Below are 21,366 nucleotides of genomic sequence, written 5' to 3' on the forward strand. Positions count from 1 at the left end.
CCCCGTTCCTGCCTTCTCCCCATACTCCCTGACTCCGCTATCCTTAAGAGCTCTATCCAGCTCTCTCTTGAATGCATTCAGAGAATTGGCCTCCACTGCCTTCTGAGGCAGAGAATTCCACAGATTCACAACTCGCTGACTGAAAAGGTTTTTCCTCATCTCAGTTCTAAATGGCCCACCCCTTATTCTTAAACTGTGGCCCCTTGTTCTGGACTCCCCCAACATTGGGAACATGTTTCCTGCCTCTAATGTGTCCGACCCCTTAATAATCTTATACGTTTCGATAAGATCTCCTCTCATCCTTCTAAATTCCAGTCCAGTGTTCTATCCACAATGTGGAGTGAAAATACATGCTTCTTTGATGATTTGCATGTTTAAAATCTTTACCTACTGATCCTGAAGTTGTTATATTCTACCCGTAAATTTTGGTAATGGTTGAAATCTTCATATAAACCATGGAAACTTTGGGCCACACACTAATTTGTTCTTTTGAACTTCAACTTCTTTTCCTTTTGATTACTTTGCCATCTTTACATTTTTTGGTAAACGGGTCATGTCCACCTAGAGTTAATATGTTAAGTTGCACGAGGCTAATGCTAGGTTGGTTGATAGGGGGTTCTTTTTGCAGAGTGAGGTAACCCTCATGAGATGATTACTGACTCTGCATACCTTCAAAAGAGAGCTGGGCTATTTCTTGTCTAGACAGAAATCATGTCTTCTCAAAGGTAGGTGAAACAGCAGGTTATATAAGCGATCATGCTGGGGAAAATGCTGGAGTCAATTATAAAAGACGAAATTGCTGAGCATTTGGATAGCAGTAACGGGATCGTTCCGAGTCAGCATGGATTTACGAAGGGGAAATCATGCTTGACAAATCTACTGGAATTTTTTGAGGATGTAACTAGGAAAATTGACAAGGGAGAGTCAGTGGATGTGGTGTACCTCGACTTTCAGAAAGCCTTCGACAAGGTCCCACATAGGAGATTAGTGGGCAAAATTAGGGCACATGGTATTGGGGGTAGGGTACTGACATGGATAGAAAATTGGTTAACAGACAGAAAGCAAAGAGTGGGGATAAATGGGTCCCTTTCGGAATGGCAGGCAGTGACCAGTGGGGTACCGCAAGGTTCGGTGCTGGGACCCCAGCTATTTACGATATACATTAATGACTTAGACGGAGGGATTAAAAGTACCATTAGCAAATTTGCAGATGATACTAAGTTGGGGGGTAGTGTGAATTGTGAGGAAGATGCAATAAGGCTGCAGGGTGACCTGGACAGGTTGTGTGAGTGGGCGGATACATGGCAGATGCAGTTTAATGTAGATAAGTGTGAGGTTATTCACTTTGGAAGTAAGAATAGAAAGGCAGATTATTATCTGAATGGTGTCAAGTTAGGAGGAGGGGGAGTTCAACGAGATCTGGGTGTCCTAGTGCATCAGTCAATGAAAGGAAGCATGCAGGTTCAGCAGGCAGTGAAGAAAGCCAATGGAATGTTGGCCTTCGTAACAAGAGGAGTTGAGTATAGGAGCAAAGAGGTCCTTCTACAGTTGTACCGGGCCCTGGTGAGACCGCACCTGGAGTACTGTGTGCAGTTTTGGTCTCCAAATTTGAGGAAGGATATTCTTGCTATGGAGGGCGTGCAGCGTAGGTTCACTAGATTAATTCCCGGAATGGCGGGACTGTCGTATGTTGAAAGGCTGGAGCGATTGGGCTTGTATACACTGGAATTTAGAAGGATGAGGGGGGATCTTATTGAAACATATAAGATAATTAGGGGATTGGACACATTAGAGGCAGATAACATGTTCCCAATGTTGGGGGAGTCCAGAACAAGGGGCCACAGTTTGAGAATAAGGGGTAGGCCATTTAGAACGGAGATGAGGAAGAACTTTTTCAGTCAGAGGGTGGTGAAGGTGTGGAATTCTCTGCCTCAGAAGGCAGTGGAGGCCAGTTCGTTGGATGCTTTCAAGAGAGAGCTGGATAGAGCTCTTAAGGATAGCGGAGTGAGGGGGTATGGGGAGAAGGCAGGAACGGGGTACTGATTGATAGTGATCAGCCATGATCGCATTGAATGGCGGTGCTGGCTCGAAGGGCTGAATGGCCTACTCCTGCACCTATTGTCTATTGTCTATTGTCTATTATCAATAACAAATCCAGAACAAATTTTAGTTGCCTGAGGCAGTAGGAAATATTTCATGTTTTTCACCCTTATGAGACGTGGCCTTTGTCTAACCCTTTGCCTTTCTCCGAAAATGATGTAGTTGATGGTGATGTTTCTAGTGTCAGCATTTCGAGGAGCAAATATTATGAATCAGAAAGCTTTTCTTGCCTGCCATTTTCATATATTGGAAATTGTCTATAATAAATTATATCTATAATAACCACGTTCAGGTGCTTGTAGAGAATTAATGTTTTTAAAAACTTTGAGGTCAAGTCAGGATTAGGATGATATACTTGGCAGGAGATTTATATGTTAGTCTGGGGAAATCAAGGAGAGGTTTTAGATTGCAACTTTCCAGTAGATCTTGCAACGACCAAGGGATTAAGTTTAAGAAGTGTAAGAAAATAACTGCAGATGCTGGTACAAATCGAAGGCATTTATTCACAAAATGCTGGAGTAACTCAGCAGGTCAGGCAGCATCTCAGGAGAGCAGGAATGGGTGACGTTTTGGGTCGAGACCCTTCTTCAGACTGATGTCGGGGGCAGGACAAAGGAAGGATATAGGTGGAGACAGGAAGATAGAGGAAGAACTGGGAAGGGGGAGGGGAAGAGAGGGACAGAGGAACCATCTAAAGTTGGAGAAGTCAATGTTCATACCGCTGGGCTGCAAGCTGCCCAAGCGAAATTTGAGGTGCAGTTCCTCCAATTTCCAGTGGGCCTCTGGAGGAGACCCATGACAGAAAGCTCAGACTGGGAGTGGGAGGGGGAGTTGAAGTGCTCAGCCACCGGGAGATCAGGTTAGTTAAGGCGGACTGAGCGAAGGTGTTGAGCGAAGCGATCGCCGAGCCTGCGTTTGGTTTCGCCGATGTAAATAAGTTGACATCTGGAGCAGCGGATGCAATAGATGAGGTTGGAGGAGGTGCAGGTGAACCTCTGTCTCACCTGGAAAGACTGTTTGGGTCCTTGGATGGAGTTGAGGGTGGAGGTGAAGGGACAGGTGTTGCATCTCCTGCGATTGCAGGGGAAAGTGCCCGGGGATGGGGTGGTTTGGGTAGGAAGGGACGAGTGGACCAGGGAGTTACGGAGGGAGCGGTCTCTGCGGAACACAGAAAGGGGAGGGGATGGGAAGATGTGGCCAGTGGTGGGGTGTTGTAGGTGACGGAAATGTTGGCGGATGATTTGATGCGCTGGCTGGTGGGGTGGAAGGTGAGAACGAGGGGGATTCTGTCCTTGTTACGAATGGTGGGGGGGGAAGCAAGAGCAGAGCTGCGGGATGTAGAAGAGACCCTAGTGAGAGCCTCATCTATAATGGAAGAGGGGAAACCCCGTTTTCTGAAGAATGAGGACATCTCTGATGCCCTATTGTGAAACACCTCATCCCGGGCGTAGATGCGGCGTAGACGGAGGATTAAGTTTTATGCATTATGACAATGAAGTATAACATTTTTGGCATTAAAAATTATGAGCTAGTTAGTTGCTACAATTTGTCGACTACACGAGGGTTTAGAGAACCCTAATTACTATCTGACCAAACTGAACAAAACGAATTGTTTATGCATTGGTTGAACACTTATTGTTTCAAGCTTTTATGTTGCTTTGCAGATGTAAGTGCCTACAGATTGGAGTTGGAGGGAATTGCCGTCCGTGGCAAAGGTTGTCCAAAACCTATTAAATCATGGGTACAGTGTGGAATCTCCATGAAAATATTAGGCTCCTTGAAAAAGTGAGTGCTTCTTAAAACGTTATTGTTAAAAGTGATTTTATTTGCATTTCTTTGCTTCTTCCCGATTCTCAATAATACTTTTGTATATCAGACAAGCATATGAGAAGCCAACACCAATCCAAGCACAAGCAATCCCTGCCATTATGTGTGGACGTGATTTAATTGGAATTGCCAAAACTGGAAGTGGAAAGACTATTGCTTTTCTTTTACCTATGTTCCGACACATCATGGATCAGAGGCCACTTGATGAAGCGGAAGGTCCTGTTGGTAAATATTTAATTTTACATGTTTGCAGCAAATAGCACTGTAATTATGGACCACAAACTATAAAACTCATAAACTGATTCAATTTGTTATTCAGTTATAGAGGTGTACAAAATCATGAGAGGAATAGATCGGTAAACGCACAGAGTCTCTTGCCCAGAGTTGGGTAATTGAGAAGCAGAGCATACAGGTTTAAGGTGAGAGGGAAAAGATTTAATAGGAACCTGAGGGGTAACTTTTTCCACACAAAGGGTGGTACTTGTATGGAACAAGCTGCCTGAGGTGGTAGCTGAAGCAGGTACAATCCCAACGGGCCTGTTTCCGCACTGCAAGTCTCCACGACCCTCTACGACTAATGACATGGTCGTAATTGGAAGCAACTACAGTACTATCAAGGAATGCATGCAGTACCTAAATGGTTAAAGTGGTAAAACCATTGCAAAGTATAAATGTGTCCATACATAAATGTAAGCTTAGGATAAAAGGAATAAATGAAAGTAATACTGTTTCGGGAAAAAAACCGCCATGTAATGCTAACCTCATTGACTACTCTAATTTATGTAGTCCACCTTTTTTAAAAACAAAACATACCAATTGAACAGAATGTAATGAAAGTATAAACTAATCTAATGGCAGTAATTTATTCGAGAATGCCTATCTCAAGGCTTTCACTACACCATTTATTATTCAATGATTTGAATTTGTTCTTTACTAAAACAGTGAAGGCCTTCAAATCTAATGTGCAAAAGTGTTCATCAAAAGCTAATAACCAGTTTGCTGTTTTGTGATTTTAAAATACCCCTATCATGCAATGCAAGATCAGTGTATTTGCCTTAGAAATTCAAATTGCATGGAATAGCAAAAATTCCTAATTGGGTAGGGGATATTTTCAAAACAAAAGGCAAAGCTGCTTAGTTACAAACCATCTAGTCTCATGGTGGTTGCAAATAGCTGACAATAAATGGGAGGGAATGTATTAACACTTTGATAGATGTGCGACAGAATTCATCACCCTTAATTACCAAGTATCGGCCTACCACCGATTTTCCGGCAACTGATGGCCCGGCACCTCCATTAAACTGGACAAAATTACGAGAGTGCACTTGAAATCCTCCCCTGATCTGATCGGCGGGTCGAAATTGCCCCCTATTGCCGGAGCTCTGGAACACCAGCCTGGCCGGCGGATCTGTTCCCATAGCTCACTTCCAAGGCTAACTTTGCGGGCCGGCATCGGCCCCCTGGTGGCCTCGGCGGACCGTTTTGGTACCGTTCAACTCCTCTTGGAGGCCATGACTTCTATTGGTCCAGCAAACTGGATAATCCAGCATGGCTCTGAAACCAAAGGTGCTGGAAAATCAGTGGTGGGCCTGTACTTCATTTATTTCATGAAACAAAGTTTTTTATGTATTTTTGAAATCATGCAATGTTTGTTTTTATTCAGCACTGATCTCAACTCCAACCCGTGAGTTAGCCCTTCAGATTACCAAAGAGTGCAAGAAGTTCTCAAAAGCTCTCGGTCTAAGGGCAGTGTGCGTTTACGGTGGGACCGGAATAAGTGAACAGGTGATGCTTCTCCATCAATCTTTTCTCTTGAAAACAATAAATCATTTGAGTACTTTTGTAGCAACTGGTATATCGAAAATACAATGTGTACATTTCTGAATTACACTAAAATGGGAGCAGGATAGCAAATAGCAGGATAGCGTGTAGCGTAGGTTTACTAGGTTAATTCCCGGAATGGCGGGACTGTCATATGTTGAAAGACTGGAGCGACTAGGCTTGTATACACTGGAATTTAGAAGGATGAGAGGGAATCTTATCGAAACATATAAGATTATTAAGGGGTTGGACACGTTAGAGGCAGGAAACAACAAGGGGCCACAGTTTATGAATAGGCCATTTAGAACGGGGATGAGGAAAAACTTTTTCAGTCAGAGAGTTGTGAATCCGTGGAATTCTCTGCCTCAGAAGGCAGTGGAGGCCAATTCTCTGAATGCATTCAAGAGAGAGCCAGATAGAGTTCTTAAGGATAGCGGAGTCGGGGGGGTATGGGGAGAAGGCAGGAACGGGGTACTGATTGAGAATGATCAGCCATGATCATTGAATGGCGGTGCTGGCTCGAAAGGCCGAATGGCCTACTCCTGCACCTATTGCCTATTGTCAAATACTCAAAACGCTCTCAGTTATTTATTCTTGTCACGCGTATCGAGATAAAGTGAAAATTTTGTTTTGCATGCTATCCAAACAGATCAGATATACCAAACATAAATACAATCCAGTCATCTCAAGTACTGTAGGTAGAGCTAAGGGGAAGATACAGAGTGTAGAATACAGTTCTCAGTATTGTACGCATTGTGGTTCATCCGTTCCATAGACAAAGTCCAATGTCCACAAATGTAGGGGGATATTAATAAACATGCAGAATGGTCAAATAATTTCAAAATGAATTTTAGTACAGGAAAATAATGTCATATATGTGGATAGGAAGTGCAGCAATGTTACTTCCAAAGTGCAAGTTTCGGAAGTCTAGATCAACAAAGGGATTGTAGATATTAGATTAGACTACTCACTAATGTTTATGCCATAGTAAGACAATTTAAAAATATAAACCGGGCTCTAAAGTTATTTCTGGAGGAATAGAACTAAATAAAAGGGAGTTATGCTCTATCGCACTTGGATAAAAGTGTTTGGCATGCCGTATGTATTTCTGATCACTTTTTAAAATAATAGAGATAGAGGCACGGAAGAAGCTGAAAAAACCCATTACAATGATGATACCAGAAATGTGAGGCTACACATATCAGGAAAGGTTGAACGGAATGGAGTTTTTTCACTTGAAAAAAAGAAGGTTGAAGGGATCGCCTGATCGAGGATTTTATAATCTTGAAAGGTTCTGAGAATGCAGTGAGAATGTTCCCAAGATATAACCAGAGGCAATCAATAAAAGATACCAATAGGAAATTCAAAAGAAACCTTTTATACCCTAAAAGTGTTGAGAGCATGGTTGAAACAAATAGTGAAATACATTTAAAAGGAGGCAGGACAAGCATATGAAGGAGAATATCGAACTGCATAAGCCCAGGCCTTTCAGCCCACAATGCCTGTGCCGACCATGATGCCAATTTAAATACATCCCATCTGCCTACCCTTGGTCTATATCCCTTCATTACCTGCCTGCTCATGGCTGTTACTGATATTGCTTCATGAATTTCTTCATCTCCCACGGGGAGGATAATAGATGTCTCTAATAATATTTTTGGAAATAGAGGGTGGGCTGATTAGTTTCCACTAAAAAACATTGTCTTGAATGATTGAGTTCTAATTCTTCGTGATTAATTTAAAATTACACGTTTATCCTTCTGCATTTTGACAATTGTGTTATTTCATAACCCAGATCGCAGAATTAAAACGAGGAGCGGAAATTATAGTCTGTACACCGGGCCGCATGATAGACATGCTGGCAGCCAATAACGGTAAGTAAAGGAAACTATCAAGAGTTGAGCACTTGCTTTACTTTTTATTTAATGTTTAAGTTTATATAAAAGCCACTTAAAGCAGAATGCAGGGGGAATTAGGTCAAAACATGAGAGTACATGTTCACCACACACCATTTTGAGATCGGCAACAAAGTTTGGCGTCAGATTTTCTCTGGCAATTGCTTCGTGAATTCATAAAAGGGAATTTTATTGCTGACAGTTGTTGTTTCAAGCTCAGTGGAATGCATAAGCTAGTGTTTGTCTATATATAGGCAGCTCCTCTTACTGATGCATGCCTGTACCTAAAATAACATATGCAGATCATAATGATTCTGGATTGAACAACAAACACATTTCTAAGTCACAATTTTACTTGGGTTCTTGTTAGTCAGCATGGACATGATAAGCTGAAGGGCTTCTTTCTGTGCTCTATGGTGCTAACTTTATTGGGAATTTGCCATTTAAAAAAGAATAGCTTTATTATTTGCATTCTTAAGTAGTTTTTCACTTATGACAATTTTATTACTTATACTTGTGAGAGTAATTTCACAATTAGTGTGCTAAATTTAGTTGCGATGCAAATTTCAAAACTGTAAGACCACACCCCAAGTCCATTAATAATATGAAAGATTTGTGGATCTGGCTGCCATAAAATGAACCTATCATATTGCTGAACATTCTAATTGTGACTTGATCCTCAAAAATAATTTGCCTAATTGCACTACATCGATCCATTCCCACATCACCTCTATTCAGTCCTGCAGAGGTGCCTTTCACATTAAAACTCCTATGTTCTACTTCAGTCTCCATTGAACATACGTTAACTCCTATGTTCTACTTCAGTCTCCATTGAACATACGTGTGCAGCACAGGGGGAGACCCTCCGGCCCCCAATGTTCATACCGAACATGGTGCCATCTCCTCTGCCTGTAAATGATTCATATTCCTCCATTCCCAGCTTATCCATCTGTCAATATAAAAGCCTCTTAAATGCCTCCCATTGTATCTGTCTCTACTACACCTGGCAGGGGTTCCAGGCACCCACCATTCTCTGTACAAAAAACAACTTACCTCAGCACATTTCCTTCAAACTTTGTCCCCTCACCTTAACTCTCTAACGTTACATCTCTGTACATTGAGGAATTATTAAACGATATCCTCAATCTTGCTTTCCATTCTAAAATGCAAATTAATTGAATCTGCACTCATTGACTGTTCAGCAAAAAATTAAAGATAAAAGTGCCTCAGAATTCCAGATCATTTTGTATAGGTTTTCATCAAAGAATTATAGATATGGAAGAACTTTTGACAGAGTATGCCCCTGAGATACATTCTAGCTCAAAGGGCCGAATGGCCTACTCCTGCACCTATTGTCTATTGTCTAGTATTAGATTATTAGCTTTATTGATAGACTTTTTTGCCAATACAAAACTCATTGGATGGTAAAAACAATTATCCTCCAATCCTTGTAGGTTAATTGGCTGCTATACTTTATCCGTTGTGTTTAGGGAGTGGATGCAAAAGTCAGATAACAGAACAAGGTGTGAATGGGTGATTGATAGTCAGCATGGACTCGGTGGGTCGAAGGGCCTGTTTCGATGCTGTATCTTTCAAACAATCAATCCAATCAGAAGAAGGATCTCGACCCGAAATGTCACCCATTCCTTCTTCCAGAGATGCATGCTGCCTGTCCTGCTGAGTTACTCTAGCATTTTGTGTCTATAATCCATTTCCTTCTCTGTCTTGCTGTGTGAGACTGACCACATTCAGCATGGCAAAAGAAGCTTTTCTGTAATACCGAAACTATTTACAAACTGACAGTACTAAAAAACCAAATTAATTAAATCTCACAATGGTGTCAAAAATATTGCTGGTGATATTGATAGATTCGATGATAGTTCATTATAGCTTCACATGACACTTAAGTGTGTTTTATATCATACATAATTGCTGATTTGAATGCATGAAAAAAATACATTTACTATTAGACTGTATGATATTGAATCTCATTTTACTAAACTGTCAACATTATTTGACCCATATGGAGAAAGTTTCCTCGAGATTTGATTTTGGCATGCAAGACATAACCCATCAGAGGTAGGTTTTTATCAAGTTGTGCAGTCTCCTGTTACTAACGTGGCTCCTTGGGAATATGTCGTATTCATTACGGAATATAAACTTCCGTTGGATCATTTTCTTTTTTTTTTTTCCCCCACTCTTTCTATGGAGGTTTAATTTTCTTGCATTCAGAATCTTAGAAAGTTGAGTAAGATCCAGCATATACTCCTGTGCAACACTATTTCACTGGTTAAGTCTCCAGAGGAAGTAGGCAGTTGCTTAATATAAAACGCACCGATAATAGCAATTAAAGGCCAGTAGCAAGAACCTTGTCTTCCACACATGCGGAGTAACCTCTAATATGTTCTTTTTTGTAGGTGACTGCTGAGGCTTGTCAAATAATGGCCCTTGGGCTCCTTGCTTCATCTCATTCTAAAATTGTGTGATGGGTGTTTGTTTTGGAGAGGGCTGTTATGTGACTTTTGCAGGTTCTGCTTACCCTGATGGTATGCAAGAGTTAACAAACATGGGGAACCTTTTACACTTAGTTTATACCCAATGTAAAATCTTTATGTAATTTCTGTATGAAGCAAGACAAAATATAAAACAGAATTCTAGTCTCGAAAAATGGGACCAATTTGATGCTTAATTGTGGACTTTTTAGTTTTGTAGCATTATAAAATGGTTTACTGGTTCTGATTTAAGTATTGATAATGTTTGCATGTGACACTCATTAAAATTGTTCTTGCTGTTTCCAGGCCGTGTGACAAATTTTCGGAGAGTTACCTATGTTGTACTTGATGAAGCAGATAGAATGTTTGATATGGGGTTTGAGCCACAGGTAGGCAGTTTGAATTGTTTTTCTTTGAATATGTTGTATGATGGCTTTGACTATTATATAGTTATATTGAAATTGTTGGGATGCGTGTGTGAATAACTGATTAATTCTGAACTGCAATAAACAAAGTTACATAATAGTACCTTGAAGTAATTCTGTGGCTGGTCCCGCTGAAAGGTCATTTGAATCATTTAACAAACCAATTACCTTCTTTTGTGCAGATTATGAATTGAAAGTTTATAAAGCATGCAAAGCGCTTAATTTACATGTAAAGGAGCTTGTTTGAGCAGACATTTATCAACGAGCTGTGCCAAGAAACTACATTTTGATTCCAATCCATCTGAATAATGAACATTTTGAAATACATGGCATAATATACTGTCATGGCATGCATTGGCTGCCCCAATCATTTATCTGTGTCGGAGTGCATACATTGCACCTTTTAGATACAACTTGTTAATTAAAAACCACCACTTGTCTTTCTGTAAACAAACTCAAATTATCTAATTTCATTATTTTCCCAGAATTTGGCTTTCATTTGTATATTGTGGTAAAATTCTAGATTGGATCACAATATCAGCAGAAATGAATCTTTAAAATATATTGTATAGTGTAGTTGGCTGTGTTTTAATGTTCCCTGATTGTTCCTTCCCTACCTTGATGGGCTGAGATAAGTAATTCATTTAAAAGTAATGCCAACAGACATTTTGTTTTAATTGCTGGCTACATTCATTATTGTTTTCATTTCTAACTTTGTTAGTTACATGAGAGAAGCAGATCATTAATATAATCTGATCTGTATTTGTGCTCCACATAGAGTCATACAGTATAGAAATAGGTCATTCAGCTCAACTTGCCCATACCGAACAAGATGCCCCATCTACACAAGTCCCACCAGCCTGCATTTGGCCCATATCCCTCTAAACCTTTCCTGTCCATTCACTTGTTCAAATGTCTTTTAAATGTCGTAGTAGTACCTGCCTCAACTACCTCCACTGGCAGCTCGTTCCATAGACCCACCACCCACTGTGTGGGGAAAAAGGTGCCCCACGGGTACCTATTAAATCATTTCCCTCTCACCGTAAACCTATGCCCTCTGGTTCTTGATACATGAGCATCTTCCCTATTTCAATTAATTTCAATCTTTATTTTCCTCCTTCGTAAACTTGCCTAACTTTACTTTGAATCATTGTTTATTTTTACCCAATGCATTCCATTTCTTAGAAAATTTCAGGCCCCTCTTTGGCTAAAAAATAGCTTCTCTTCAATTCCTATTTGTTTTTATCGACAACTGTCCCATTTACAGCTTCTAATATTGAACTGAAACTGCAGTTGTGTCCCTTGCATATTAAGATCAGGGCCCAAGCATATCAGGATGTAGAAACAAAGAACAGCGGGTGCTGGTTTAAACCAAAGATAGACACAAAGGGCTGGCACGCTCTGGAGAAAAGGGATAGGTGACGTTTGGGGATGGCACCCTTCAGTCTGAAGAAGGGTCCCATCCCGAACCGTCGCCCATCCTTATTCGCCAGAGATGCTGCCTGCCTGCTGAGTTACGCCAGCACTGTGCCTGTCACCCATATCAGGAGTCTTTTCCAAATTGCACTGAAAAAAATTCACGCTTATGTTGTGCAAGCTCCAATTATTTGCTTCAGATATTTGATAGCGAAACCAGCAGTACACTGAGGCTGTTGGAGTCTGCCATCTGAAAGGTATTTTAGATGCTTATATTAATTTGTCCCATTACAGAGCCATCACGTATTAAATGGAATTACATTCTGCTGCTAGCCACTATTTCAGCTACTTGCCCCACCAGTCTTATCCCTCCCACCCCATGCATGAAGCTTTTTTCTTGAGAATGTCAGGGGAAAAATCCTGACATAGTTTTTCAGGAAATTTATTCAGGACATAAATAATGAAATATTTAGTTATATATGAATATAAATATTATAAATAAATAATATTGACTGAAGAAGGGTCTCGGCCTGAAATGTCACCCATTCCTTCTCTCCAGAGATGCTGCCTGTCCCGCTGAGTTACTCCAGCATTTTGTGTCTATAATATTCAATACCCTGGGCTGAGTATGAATGCATCCACAGCTCACCTGTAATTTCCTTTTGTAACCAAAGATCCAATTTATCTTGTGTCCTCCTGCTGACTCATTAGTTGGCTTGTATAGTATCCCACTTCTGAACCACAGATTAGCTCTGATATTTGTCCCAGAGGCTGAACAAAGCTGATGTTAACAATTTCTATTTGCACATTAATAGGTAATGCGGCTCGTGGAAAACATTCGACCAGACCGACAAACAGTTATGTTTTCTGCTACATTTCCCAGGGCTATGGAGGCCCTGGCACGACGAATACTAACAAAACCCATTGAAGTGCAAGTGGGTAGTAGAAGTGTGGTTTGTTCAGATGTTGAGCAACATGTGGTAAGTTTTTCATAATGGTGCAAACCAATCATTATGACCGGCAATTTATTTCTACTGATTATTGTTTTTATGTTGGGTGCTACAGCCTACAGTGCTAGTTAGAAATTATGGCTCAAAATTGCTACCATCTATACTGCTCGGGGTGGCACAGTGGTAGAGTTGCTGCCTTTCAGCGCCAGAGACTTGGGTTTGATCCCGACCATCAGTGCTGTCTGTACGTAGTTTGTACATTCTCCCTGTGACTGTGTGGGGTTTCCCCGGGTGCTCCAGTTTCCTCCCATATTCCAATGACGTAAAGGTTTGTAGATTAATTGGTTTTGGTAAAAATTGTAAATTGGCGCTAATGTGTAGGATCGTGCTAGTGTACGGGGATGGCTGGTTGGCACGGACTCGGTGGACCAAAGGGCCTGTTTCTGCGCTGTATCTCTAAACTAAACTGAAATCTCTTGTTCAGATGAACCACTATCTTTTTGCGAGGTGGGGTGGGGGGGAAGGTGAGAGGGGTGCTGTGCTACTACTTATTGGGGATGTTCAAACTAGTTGGCAGGAGAATGAAATCGGGAAGGAGAGAAGCAATTCAGGGTGAGGTTGGGAAGGAGTAAAATTCTATATTATAGCCACTACTTCCAGTGGCCACTGGGAAACAGTGGCTATAATATAGAATTTTACACTGGGCTTGAAAATGACATGGTTCAATACAAAATGTAAGCATTTAAATCTCAAGGATAAATAAGGTATGAAAGGAGAGTTGGAAATAGTTGACTGGTGAATACATTGAAAGGTTTGATGATGGATAAAGCAATGGTTAGCTTGAAAACACCGGACCTTAAAGTACGAAAATAAGAAAGTGCATATCTTGTTGGGCCAAGATCGAACTTTTCAGAGATTTGGAAGATGCAAGTTGGAGCCAGAACATGATGACTCTCTGCATGCTGTTCCAGAAGAGGATCTATTGTACTCATGAATAGTATGATACCAGATAGCACAAACAAACATTTCATGGGTCTTTGTTCACATGACAATAAATGAACTAAATTAAACTGATAAAGAAATATTACATCGGCTGAGTTACCTAAAATATCTATTCCTTAAAGGAACAGAATTGCTAAAGAAGAAATTATTCATATCATGGCTGACAAGAGAAAGTAAGGATTTAATTGACCAATGCTGTTAGTCGAGACATCTGAGATGCCTTCATTCTTTAGGGAACCGGAGATCCCCTCATCTATCATAGATGAGGGCCTCGCCTGTGTATCCTCGGTACACCTCAGCTTCACTTTTGCTCCCCCTCCTCCTAGTCTCAACAGGGACAGAGTCCCCCTAGTCCTCACCTTGCACCCCAACAGCTGTTGCATACAACATATCATCCCCCGACACCTCTCACGGGATCCCACCATTCGTCACATCTTCCCATCTCCATCCTTTTCTGCTTTCCTCAGAGTCTGTTCCGTCTGCAACTCCCTGGTTCACTCATCCCTTTCCGTCTAAACCTCCCCCTCCCCAGGAACGTTCCCCTGCCACAGCAGGAAATTCAACACGTGTCCCCATACCTCCTCCCGCAACTCTGTCCAGGGAGTTCAGTCCTTTCAGGTTGGTCAGAGGTTCACTTGCACCTCCTCCAACCTCATCTACAATATCCATTGTTCTCGGTATGAGCTTCTTCATATTGGTGAGACCAAGCGCAGACTGGGCAATTGTTTCACTGAACACATGCTCAATCTGCCGTGACCTACGAGATCTCCCAGTTGCAAAACATTTTAACTTCCCATTCCCATATTGCCCTTTCTGTCCTGGGCCTCCTCCACTGTCAGTCTGAGCCCACACACAAATTGGAAGAACAGCACCTTATATCTCACTTGGGCAGCTTACAACCCAGCGGTAATTCCAAGTAACCCCTTCATTCCCCTTCTCTCCCCTTCCCCCACCCGAGGCTTCCTCCTAGTTCCACTGTTTGCATCCTTGTATCCCTTCATTGCCATCTCTTCCCCAGCCAACAAAGGGCCATTTCCTTGGTCATCTGTTGCTGGCCCTGATTCCAGTTCCCTCCCCTTTACTTTCAGTCTGAAGAAGGGGTCCCAACCGAAACGTCACCCATCCTTTTTCTCCAGAGACGCTGCCTGACCCGCTGAGTTGCTCCAGCACTGTCTATCTTCAGTATAAACCCGCATCTGCTGTTTCTCGTTACCCAAATGTTAATGATGAGTCTGACACATAACCACTGGAAGATGAACTAATTGAGACAGGTAGTAGGGGGAAGGTAGAGCTAAGATAACTTATCATATCTCTGTCTATGTCCAGGACTGCTACATAGACGAGAAAATGTCAGCTATGATAATTCCATGGGTGCATTACCATTAAGTAGGATAATGGAAAAAGTAGGGCGTAGTCAATTACTGCATTTTGTCATTCTAGGTCGTAAATAATAAAAATAATTCTTTAACCAAAGTTATTCCTTTTTTTCAGGTTGTCATAGAGGAAGACAGTAAGTTTTTGAAGTTGTTGGAACTTTTGGGCCGTTATCAAGAAACTGGTTCTGTAATAGTGTTTGTGGACAAGCAGGAGCATGCTGATGGTTTATTGAGGGATTTGTTGAGAGCAGCCTACTCTTGCCTGTCCTTGCATGGCGGTACGTATGTTCAGTTACCACATCATTTAACCTGTTATTTATTTTTCTTGTGGTTTTATTCCTGTTTTCCTTTACTTAAATGGATGGTTTCGGTGGGGTTTGTTTCTTGTTAGTGGGGAACTTCAAGCCTCATTTAAGTTCAGAAGCATGAGGTGACAATAGGACATGCTGCCGAGAACAAAGAGGGATCCAATGGGGAGTGGGGGGCGGGGAGAGAACAAAGAGGGGCGCGGTGTGGGGGTCTGTGCTGTTGGCTGCCCCTACACTTCACTGAGCTCGTGGCGTCCAGTGAGGCAGCACCCACTTCCATGGGTTTCCCAGCTACCAGCAGGAACCTTAGAATCTTTCTGTGTTTACCTTGAGTTTATGTGTGGTCAGTTTTCAGAGTTTAAGGTCCTTGAACATTTTAACTCATTCCTCAATTGATTAAACCGACGTATAATCTTTAGTTTATGTTGTTTTGAAGGTATCGATCAATATGATCGCGACAGTGTAATCAACGATTTCAAGACTGGGGTATGCCGCTTGCTTGTGGCCACTTCAGTGGCAGCACGAGGATTAGATGTGAAACAAATGATTCTTGTTATTAACTACAGTTGCCCTAATCACTATGAGGATTACGTACATCGAGTTGGGCGCACTGGAAGAGCTGGTAACAAAGTGGGTATACAAAGTTGAAAGATCTTGCTTCATTGAATTGCTGTGTGTTACATTTGATTAAATGGCATTCTGTTGCTTTTTTACCAGTAGAACTTTTTTTTCTTTTGTAGGGGTTTGCATATACATTTATCACTGAGGAACAAGCTCGATATGCAGGTGATATCATTAAAGCTTTAGAATTATCAGGAAATTCTATTCCACCCGAGCTGGAAAAGCTATGGACTGATTTCAAAGAACAACAAAAGGCAGTAAGTGTAATTATGATAAGTCGTATAAATGGGTTCAAGAATTGTCATTTTGTCTATTGGTAGGAAAATGCTGCAGGGTATTTATATTCAAATATAGGTACACGGAAAAGAGACACAAAATGCTGGGGAAACTCAGTGGGTCAGGCAGCATCTCTGGAGAAAAAGAGTAGGTGACGTTTTGGGTCAGACTTCCTTGAGTCTGAAGAAGGATATAGACCGAAACGTCATCTACTCCTTTTCTTCAGAGATGCTGCCTGACCCACTGAGTTACTCCAGTATTTGTGTCGCTCTTCGGTGTAAACCAGCATCTGCAGTTCCTTCCTCTACATAGACGAAAGGTCTGTTTGAAAAGGACCCAAGTTTTAAAGACATGAAATAAGAAGCAACAATGATCTGGTTAACCATTTCTTTTATGTTTTCTTAAGGAAGGAAAGACTATAAAGAAGTCTAGTGGCTTCTCTGGGAAGGGGTTTAAATTTGATGAGACCGAACAGGTCCTGGCGAATGAAAGAAAGAAACTACAGAAAGCAGCTCTCGGCTTGCAGGATTCTGATGATGAGGACACTGCGGTTGATGTAAGTGCTTAAGGCAAAATGTGGAAGTACTGATGAAGGATATTATGTACAGTGCCCTCCATAATGTTTGGGACAAAGACCCATCATTTATTTATTTACCTTTGTACTCCACGATTTGAGATTTGTAATAGAAAAAAATCACATGCGGTTAAAGTGCACATTGTCAGATTTTAATAAAAGCCATTTTTATGCATTTTGATTTGTCCCAAACATTATGGTGCCCTGAAATGGGGGGGGGGGGGGGAACTATGTATAAACACTGCTGTCATTTCTACATGGTGAACACAGCAATGTCATGTAATTGAAAGTACAGGTGTTCCTCAACTTACAATGGGGTTACGTTCCGATAAGCCCATAGCGAACCGAAAACATCGTAAGTCGAAATGCATTTAATACACCTGATCATGTGGCCGAAAGCGAGCTATGGGTTGCTGCCGTTGCCCAGCGTTTGCACCATCGTAAAGTCGAAATATCATGTCAAAGCATCGTTAGTCGGGGAGCATCCGTAGTCATGTTTGGTATTTTGTTGCATATCCTTTGCATGCAATGACTGCTTGAAGTCTGCGATTCATGGACATCACCAGTTGCTGGGTGTCTTCTCTGGTGATGCTCTGCCAGGCCTATAGTGCAGCCATCTTTAACTTATGCTTGTTTTGGGGGCTAGTCCCCTTCCGTTTTCTCTTCAGTATATAAAAGGCATGCTCAATTGGGTTCAGATCGGGTGATTGACTTGGCCACTCAAGAATTGACCATTTTTTAGCTTTGAAAAACTCCTTTGCTTTAGCAGTATGTTTGGGATCATTGTTTTGCTGTAGAATGAACTGCCAGCCAATGAGTTTTGAGGCATTTGTTTGAACTTGAGCAGATAGGATGTGTCTGTACACTTCAGAATTCGTTACGCTACTACCATCAGCAGTTGTATCATCAATGAAGATAAGTGAGCCAGTACCTTCAGCAGCCATACATGCCCAGGCCATAACACCCCCACCACCGTGTTTCACAGATGAGGTGGTATGCTTTGGATCTTCAGCAGTTCCTTCTCTCCTCCATACTTTCTCTTGCCATCACTCTGATATAAGTTAATCTTCGTCTCATCTGTCTACAAGACCTTTTTCCAGAACTGTGGTTGCTCTTTTAAGTACTTCTTGGTGTTTGTTTTTTTTTCTTTATTATAGACAGAATTCTTCTGTCATCAGCTGTGGAGGTCTTCCCTGGCCTGCCAGCCCCTTTGCGATTAGTAAGCTCACCAGTGCTCTCTTTCTACTTAATGATGTTCCAAACAGTTGATTTTGGTAAGCCTAAGGTTTTGGCTGATGTTTCTAACAGTTTTATTCTTGTTTCTCAGCCTCATAGTGGCTTCTTTGACTTTCATTGGCATAACTTTGGTCCTCATGTTGATAAACAGCAATAAAAGTTTCCAAAAGTGATGGTAAGGCTCGAGGAAAGGCTAAGTGCAGAGAGCTCTCATATCTGCATTAAGGAGACAATTGCAAACGCCTGTGAAGCCATGTGTCCCAAGCATTATGGTGCCCTGAAATGGGGGAGACAATGTATAAACACAGCTGTAATTTCTACATGGTGAAACCAAAATGTATTAAAATACCCTTTAATAAAATCTGACAATGTGCACTTTAACCACATGTGATTTTTTTTCTATTACAAATCTCAAATTATGGAGTACGGCGGCAAATAAATAAACGATGGGTCTTTGTCCCAAACATTATGGAGGGCACTGTGCATTGCCAAGTTTCCTTCCTATCAACTTTGAATTTAGTCTGTTCAGATCACCTACAGTTGCAAACGCATTTGAATTGCTTGTTCAATTGAAACTTCACTGCATTTTGATGTGCTGTAACTTTTGGTTCTTTGCAGATTGATGAGCAAATTGAGAGCATGTTCAATTCCAAGAAGCGTGTAAAAGATATGGCCATGCCAGGATCTTCTAACACCCCAGTGCCATCTGCTGGCAATGCAGAGAAGCTGGAGATTGCCAAGAGGTTGGCATTGAAGATCAATGCCCAGAAGAACCTTGGTGCAGAAGCACAGGTAATAGATGTTTAATGTAAATCGGTGAAATATTAACTGGTTAGAAACCATTTTAATATAATCTTCAATTTATTTAAAATACGGTTAACTGAAATTGAGATGTGGAAAATACGAGAAATTGGAAGAAAAACATGAAAACAGCATTACGTTTGCCAGTTCCAAAAATGAACACATTGATGGAAATGTTTCCATGTAGTAAATCCTGATCTGTATTTAACGTGTTAAACCACAGAACCCAAAATATAACCTGTTGACCTCAAGTGTAACCTGATGAAGTTATACCTCCTTCGCTCAACTAATTCATTCAAAACTATCCAATTCTATAGAAAGAATATAAACTATAAAGATGTTTGGTGGTGTTCTACTATTTGAAATTGTGTATTACTTGGATATCCCTGTCAATGACTGAACATAGTTGACAGCATTTTATTAATATTAGGATATCATCCTAGGAATCGCTGTAAACTGTTCCCTGCATTCAGATAATCCATGATATAATGTGTTTTTCACATTCTTATAATGTGGGAAACTGATTATTTGGTGAAAACCTGTCAAATGATTCTTGTCAGTAAATTGCGATTATTGGATACATCGTCCAAGCGAGCCGGACCATACTGCTTTGCTCCTTTTACCGTTACATTTGACACAAGAACAGCTGACGTGGATAGACATTTGAACAGATACATAAAACACTTGATAAGGTGGACTTTACTTTAGAGATACAGCGTGGAAACAGGGCCTTTGGTCCACGCCGACCTGCAATCACCCCATACACCAGCACAATACTACACAATAGGGACAATTGACAATTTACAGAAGCCAATTAACCTCCAAACCTGTATGCCTTTGGAGTGTGGGAGGAAACCGGAGCACCCTGGAAAACCCACACGGTTACAAGGAGAACGTATAGACTCCATCACATTAAAAATACTGATGTGCATTCTCTGGAAATATCATCAATTAATTTTAATTAAATCCTGTATATACCATAAATTAGCCTCAGAAATAGACAGTGTTGTACATGAAAAAGGCAAATATACCCAGAGGAAAATTAGTAAAATTAATAGTTCTCCGTTGCTTTAACAGTGTATTAATATGTGATAGCTCTTTCATTCATATTCTGCTTCTAGTTACTGTGTGAAACAGTGTCCGCTGCACGTTTATTTACTTCACTTGGTTGCCCGCTGTGTACCAGCAGGTCGGAAATGTGCTTCAGCTAACATATAATTGCTAACCGGACCTTGTTCACAGCTTCATAAAAGTACCTAGCAGCAGCTGCAAGTACTTAGTACTAATAAACAAGGCTGCCAATTGATGTTTCAGGTGGTAATAATTGCATGCAACTAAAGCACGAGTTTGAAAATCCCAAAACAATGGATGTTAGAAAGAAGAAAAAGATCTGAATGGAATATGACCCTGAAATTGTGAAACCGGGAACTGCAGATGCTGCATTATGCATCTGTAGGGCCACACTAGGGATAATTTACAGAAGCCAATTGATCTACAAACCTGTACATCTTTGGAGTGTGGGAGGTAACCTGCAGCACCCGAAGAAATCCCACTTGGGGAGAACGTACAAACTCTATACAGACAGTACCTGTAGTCAGGATTGAACCAGGGACACAAAGTACTGGAGTAACTCAGCGGGTCAGGCAGCATCTCTGGAGAACATGGATGGGTAACATTTTGGGTCAGGATCCTTCTTCAGATTGATCTCAGAAGGGTCCTGACCTGAAACATCACCTATTCATGTTCTCCAGAGATGCTGCCTGACCCGCTGAGTTACTCCAGCACTTTGCAATCTTGTGGCCTAGAAATTCATTATCTCAATGTTTTTTGTGTACAATGCAAAGATATGTAATCTTCCTCCATTTGGTAAACGTTTATTTTACCCCGCAGCTGGTTCAACACTCATTGCAAAACAGGCCTCCGTAAGACTGGCTCGGTCTGCTTTGGCACTAGTATGCCTGCCTGATCCAGTGCAGAGACTTGGTGCTTGGATCCTGTTACAATCCTTTCTTCTCTTATTACTGGCATCTTATTATTTATGTTCTTTAGGTGTCACCCTGGCCCATATCATTGCCTGCCACATATCCCATCCTTCTCAACTAATCAAGTTCTCAAGTCCTGATGTTACCACAACCCTTCCTTTTACTTTTCGCCACCATAGTCCCCCTTTGTTGACTATACTAGTCCATCCCATGTCTTGTCCCTGAACTCTGGCCTTCAACTTAATGTCTGACCTTCCTTTAACT

The 21,366-nt window shown here is 41.3% G+C and overlaps 1 protein-coding gene across 2 annotated transcripts in view; it reads left to right on the top strand.

Annotated features, from left to right (window-relative positions):
- Positions 1-21,366, top strand: part of ddx46 (DEAD (Asp-Glu-Ala-Asp) box polypeptide 46) — a 44,998-nt gene that overhangs the window by 17,159 nt on the left and 6,473 nt on the right. The window contains exons 10-20 of one of the 2 annotated variants that reach the window (XM_078411394.1): positions 3,765-3,885; positions 3,977-4,152; positions 5,591-5,712; positions 7,544-7,622; positions 10,442-10,524; positions 12,792-12,956; positions 15,420-15,582; positions 16,049-16,242; positions 16,353-16,490; positions 16,916-17,065; positions 18,938-19,111. In XM_078411394.1, the coding sequence (XP_078267520.1) occupies positions 3,765-3,885; positions 3,977-4,152; positions 5,591-5,712; positions 7,544-7,622; positions 10,442-10,524; positions 12,792-12,956; positions 15,420-15,582; positions 16,049-16,242; positions 16,353-16,490; positions 16,916-17,065; positions 18,938-19,111 (1,565 nt within the window). The remainder of the gene's footprint in view (positions 1-3,764; positions 3,886-3,976; positions 4,153-5,590; positions 5,713-7,543; positions 7,623-10,441; positions 10,525-12,791; positions 12,957-15,419; positions 15,583-16,048; positions 16,243-16,352; positions 16,491-16,915; positions 17,066-18,937; positions 19,112-21,366) is intronic. The other variant, XM_078411395.1, reaches the window with a different exon arrangement.

This window comes from Rhinoraja longicauda, chromosome 14, assembly GCF_053455715.1.
Source record: "Rhinoraja longicauda isolate Sanriku21f chromosome 14, sRhiLon1.1, whole genome shotgun sequence".
In the NCBI taxonomy this organism is placed as follows: Eukaryota; Metazoa; Chordata; class Chondrichthyes; order Rajiformes; family Arhynchobatidae; genus Rhinoraja; species Rhinoraja longicauda.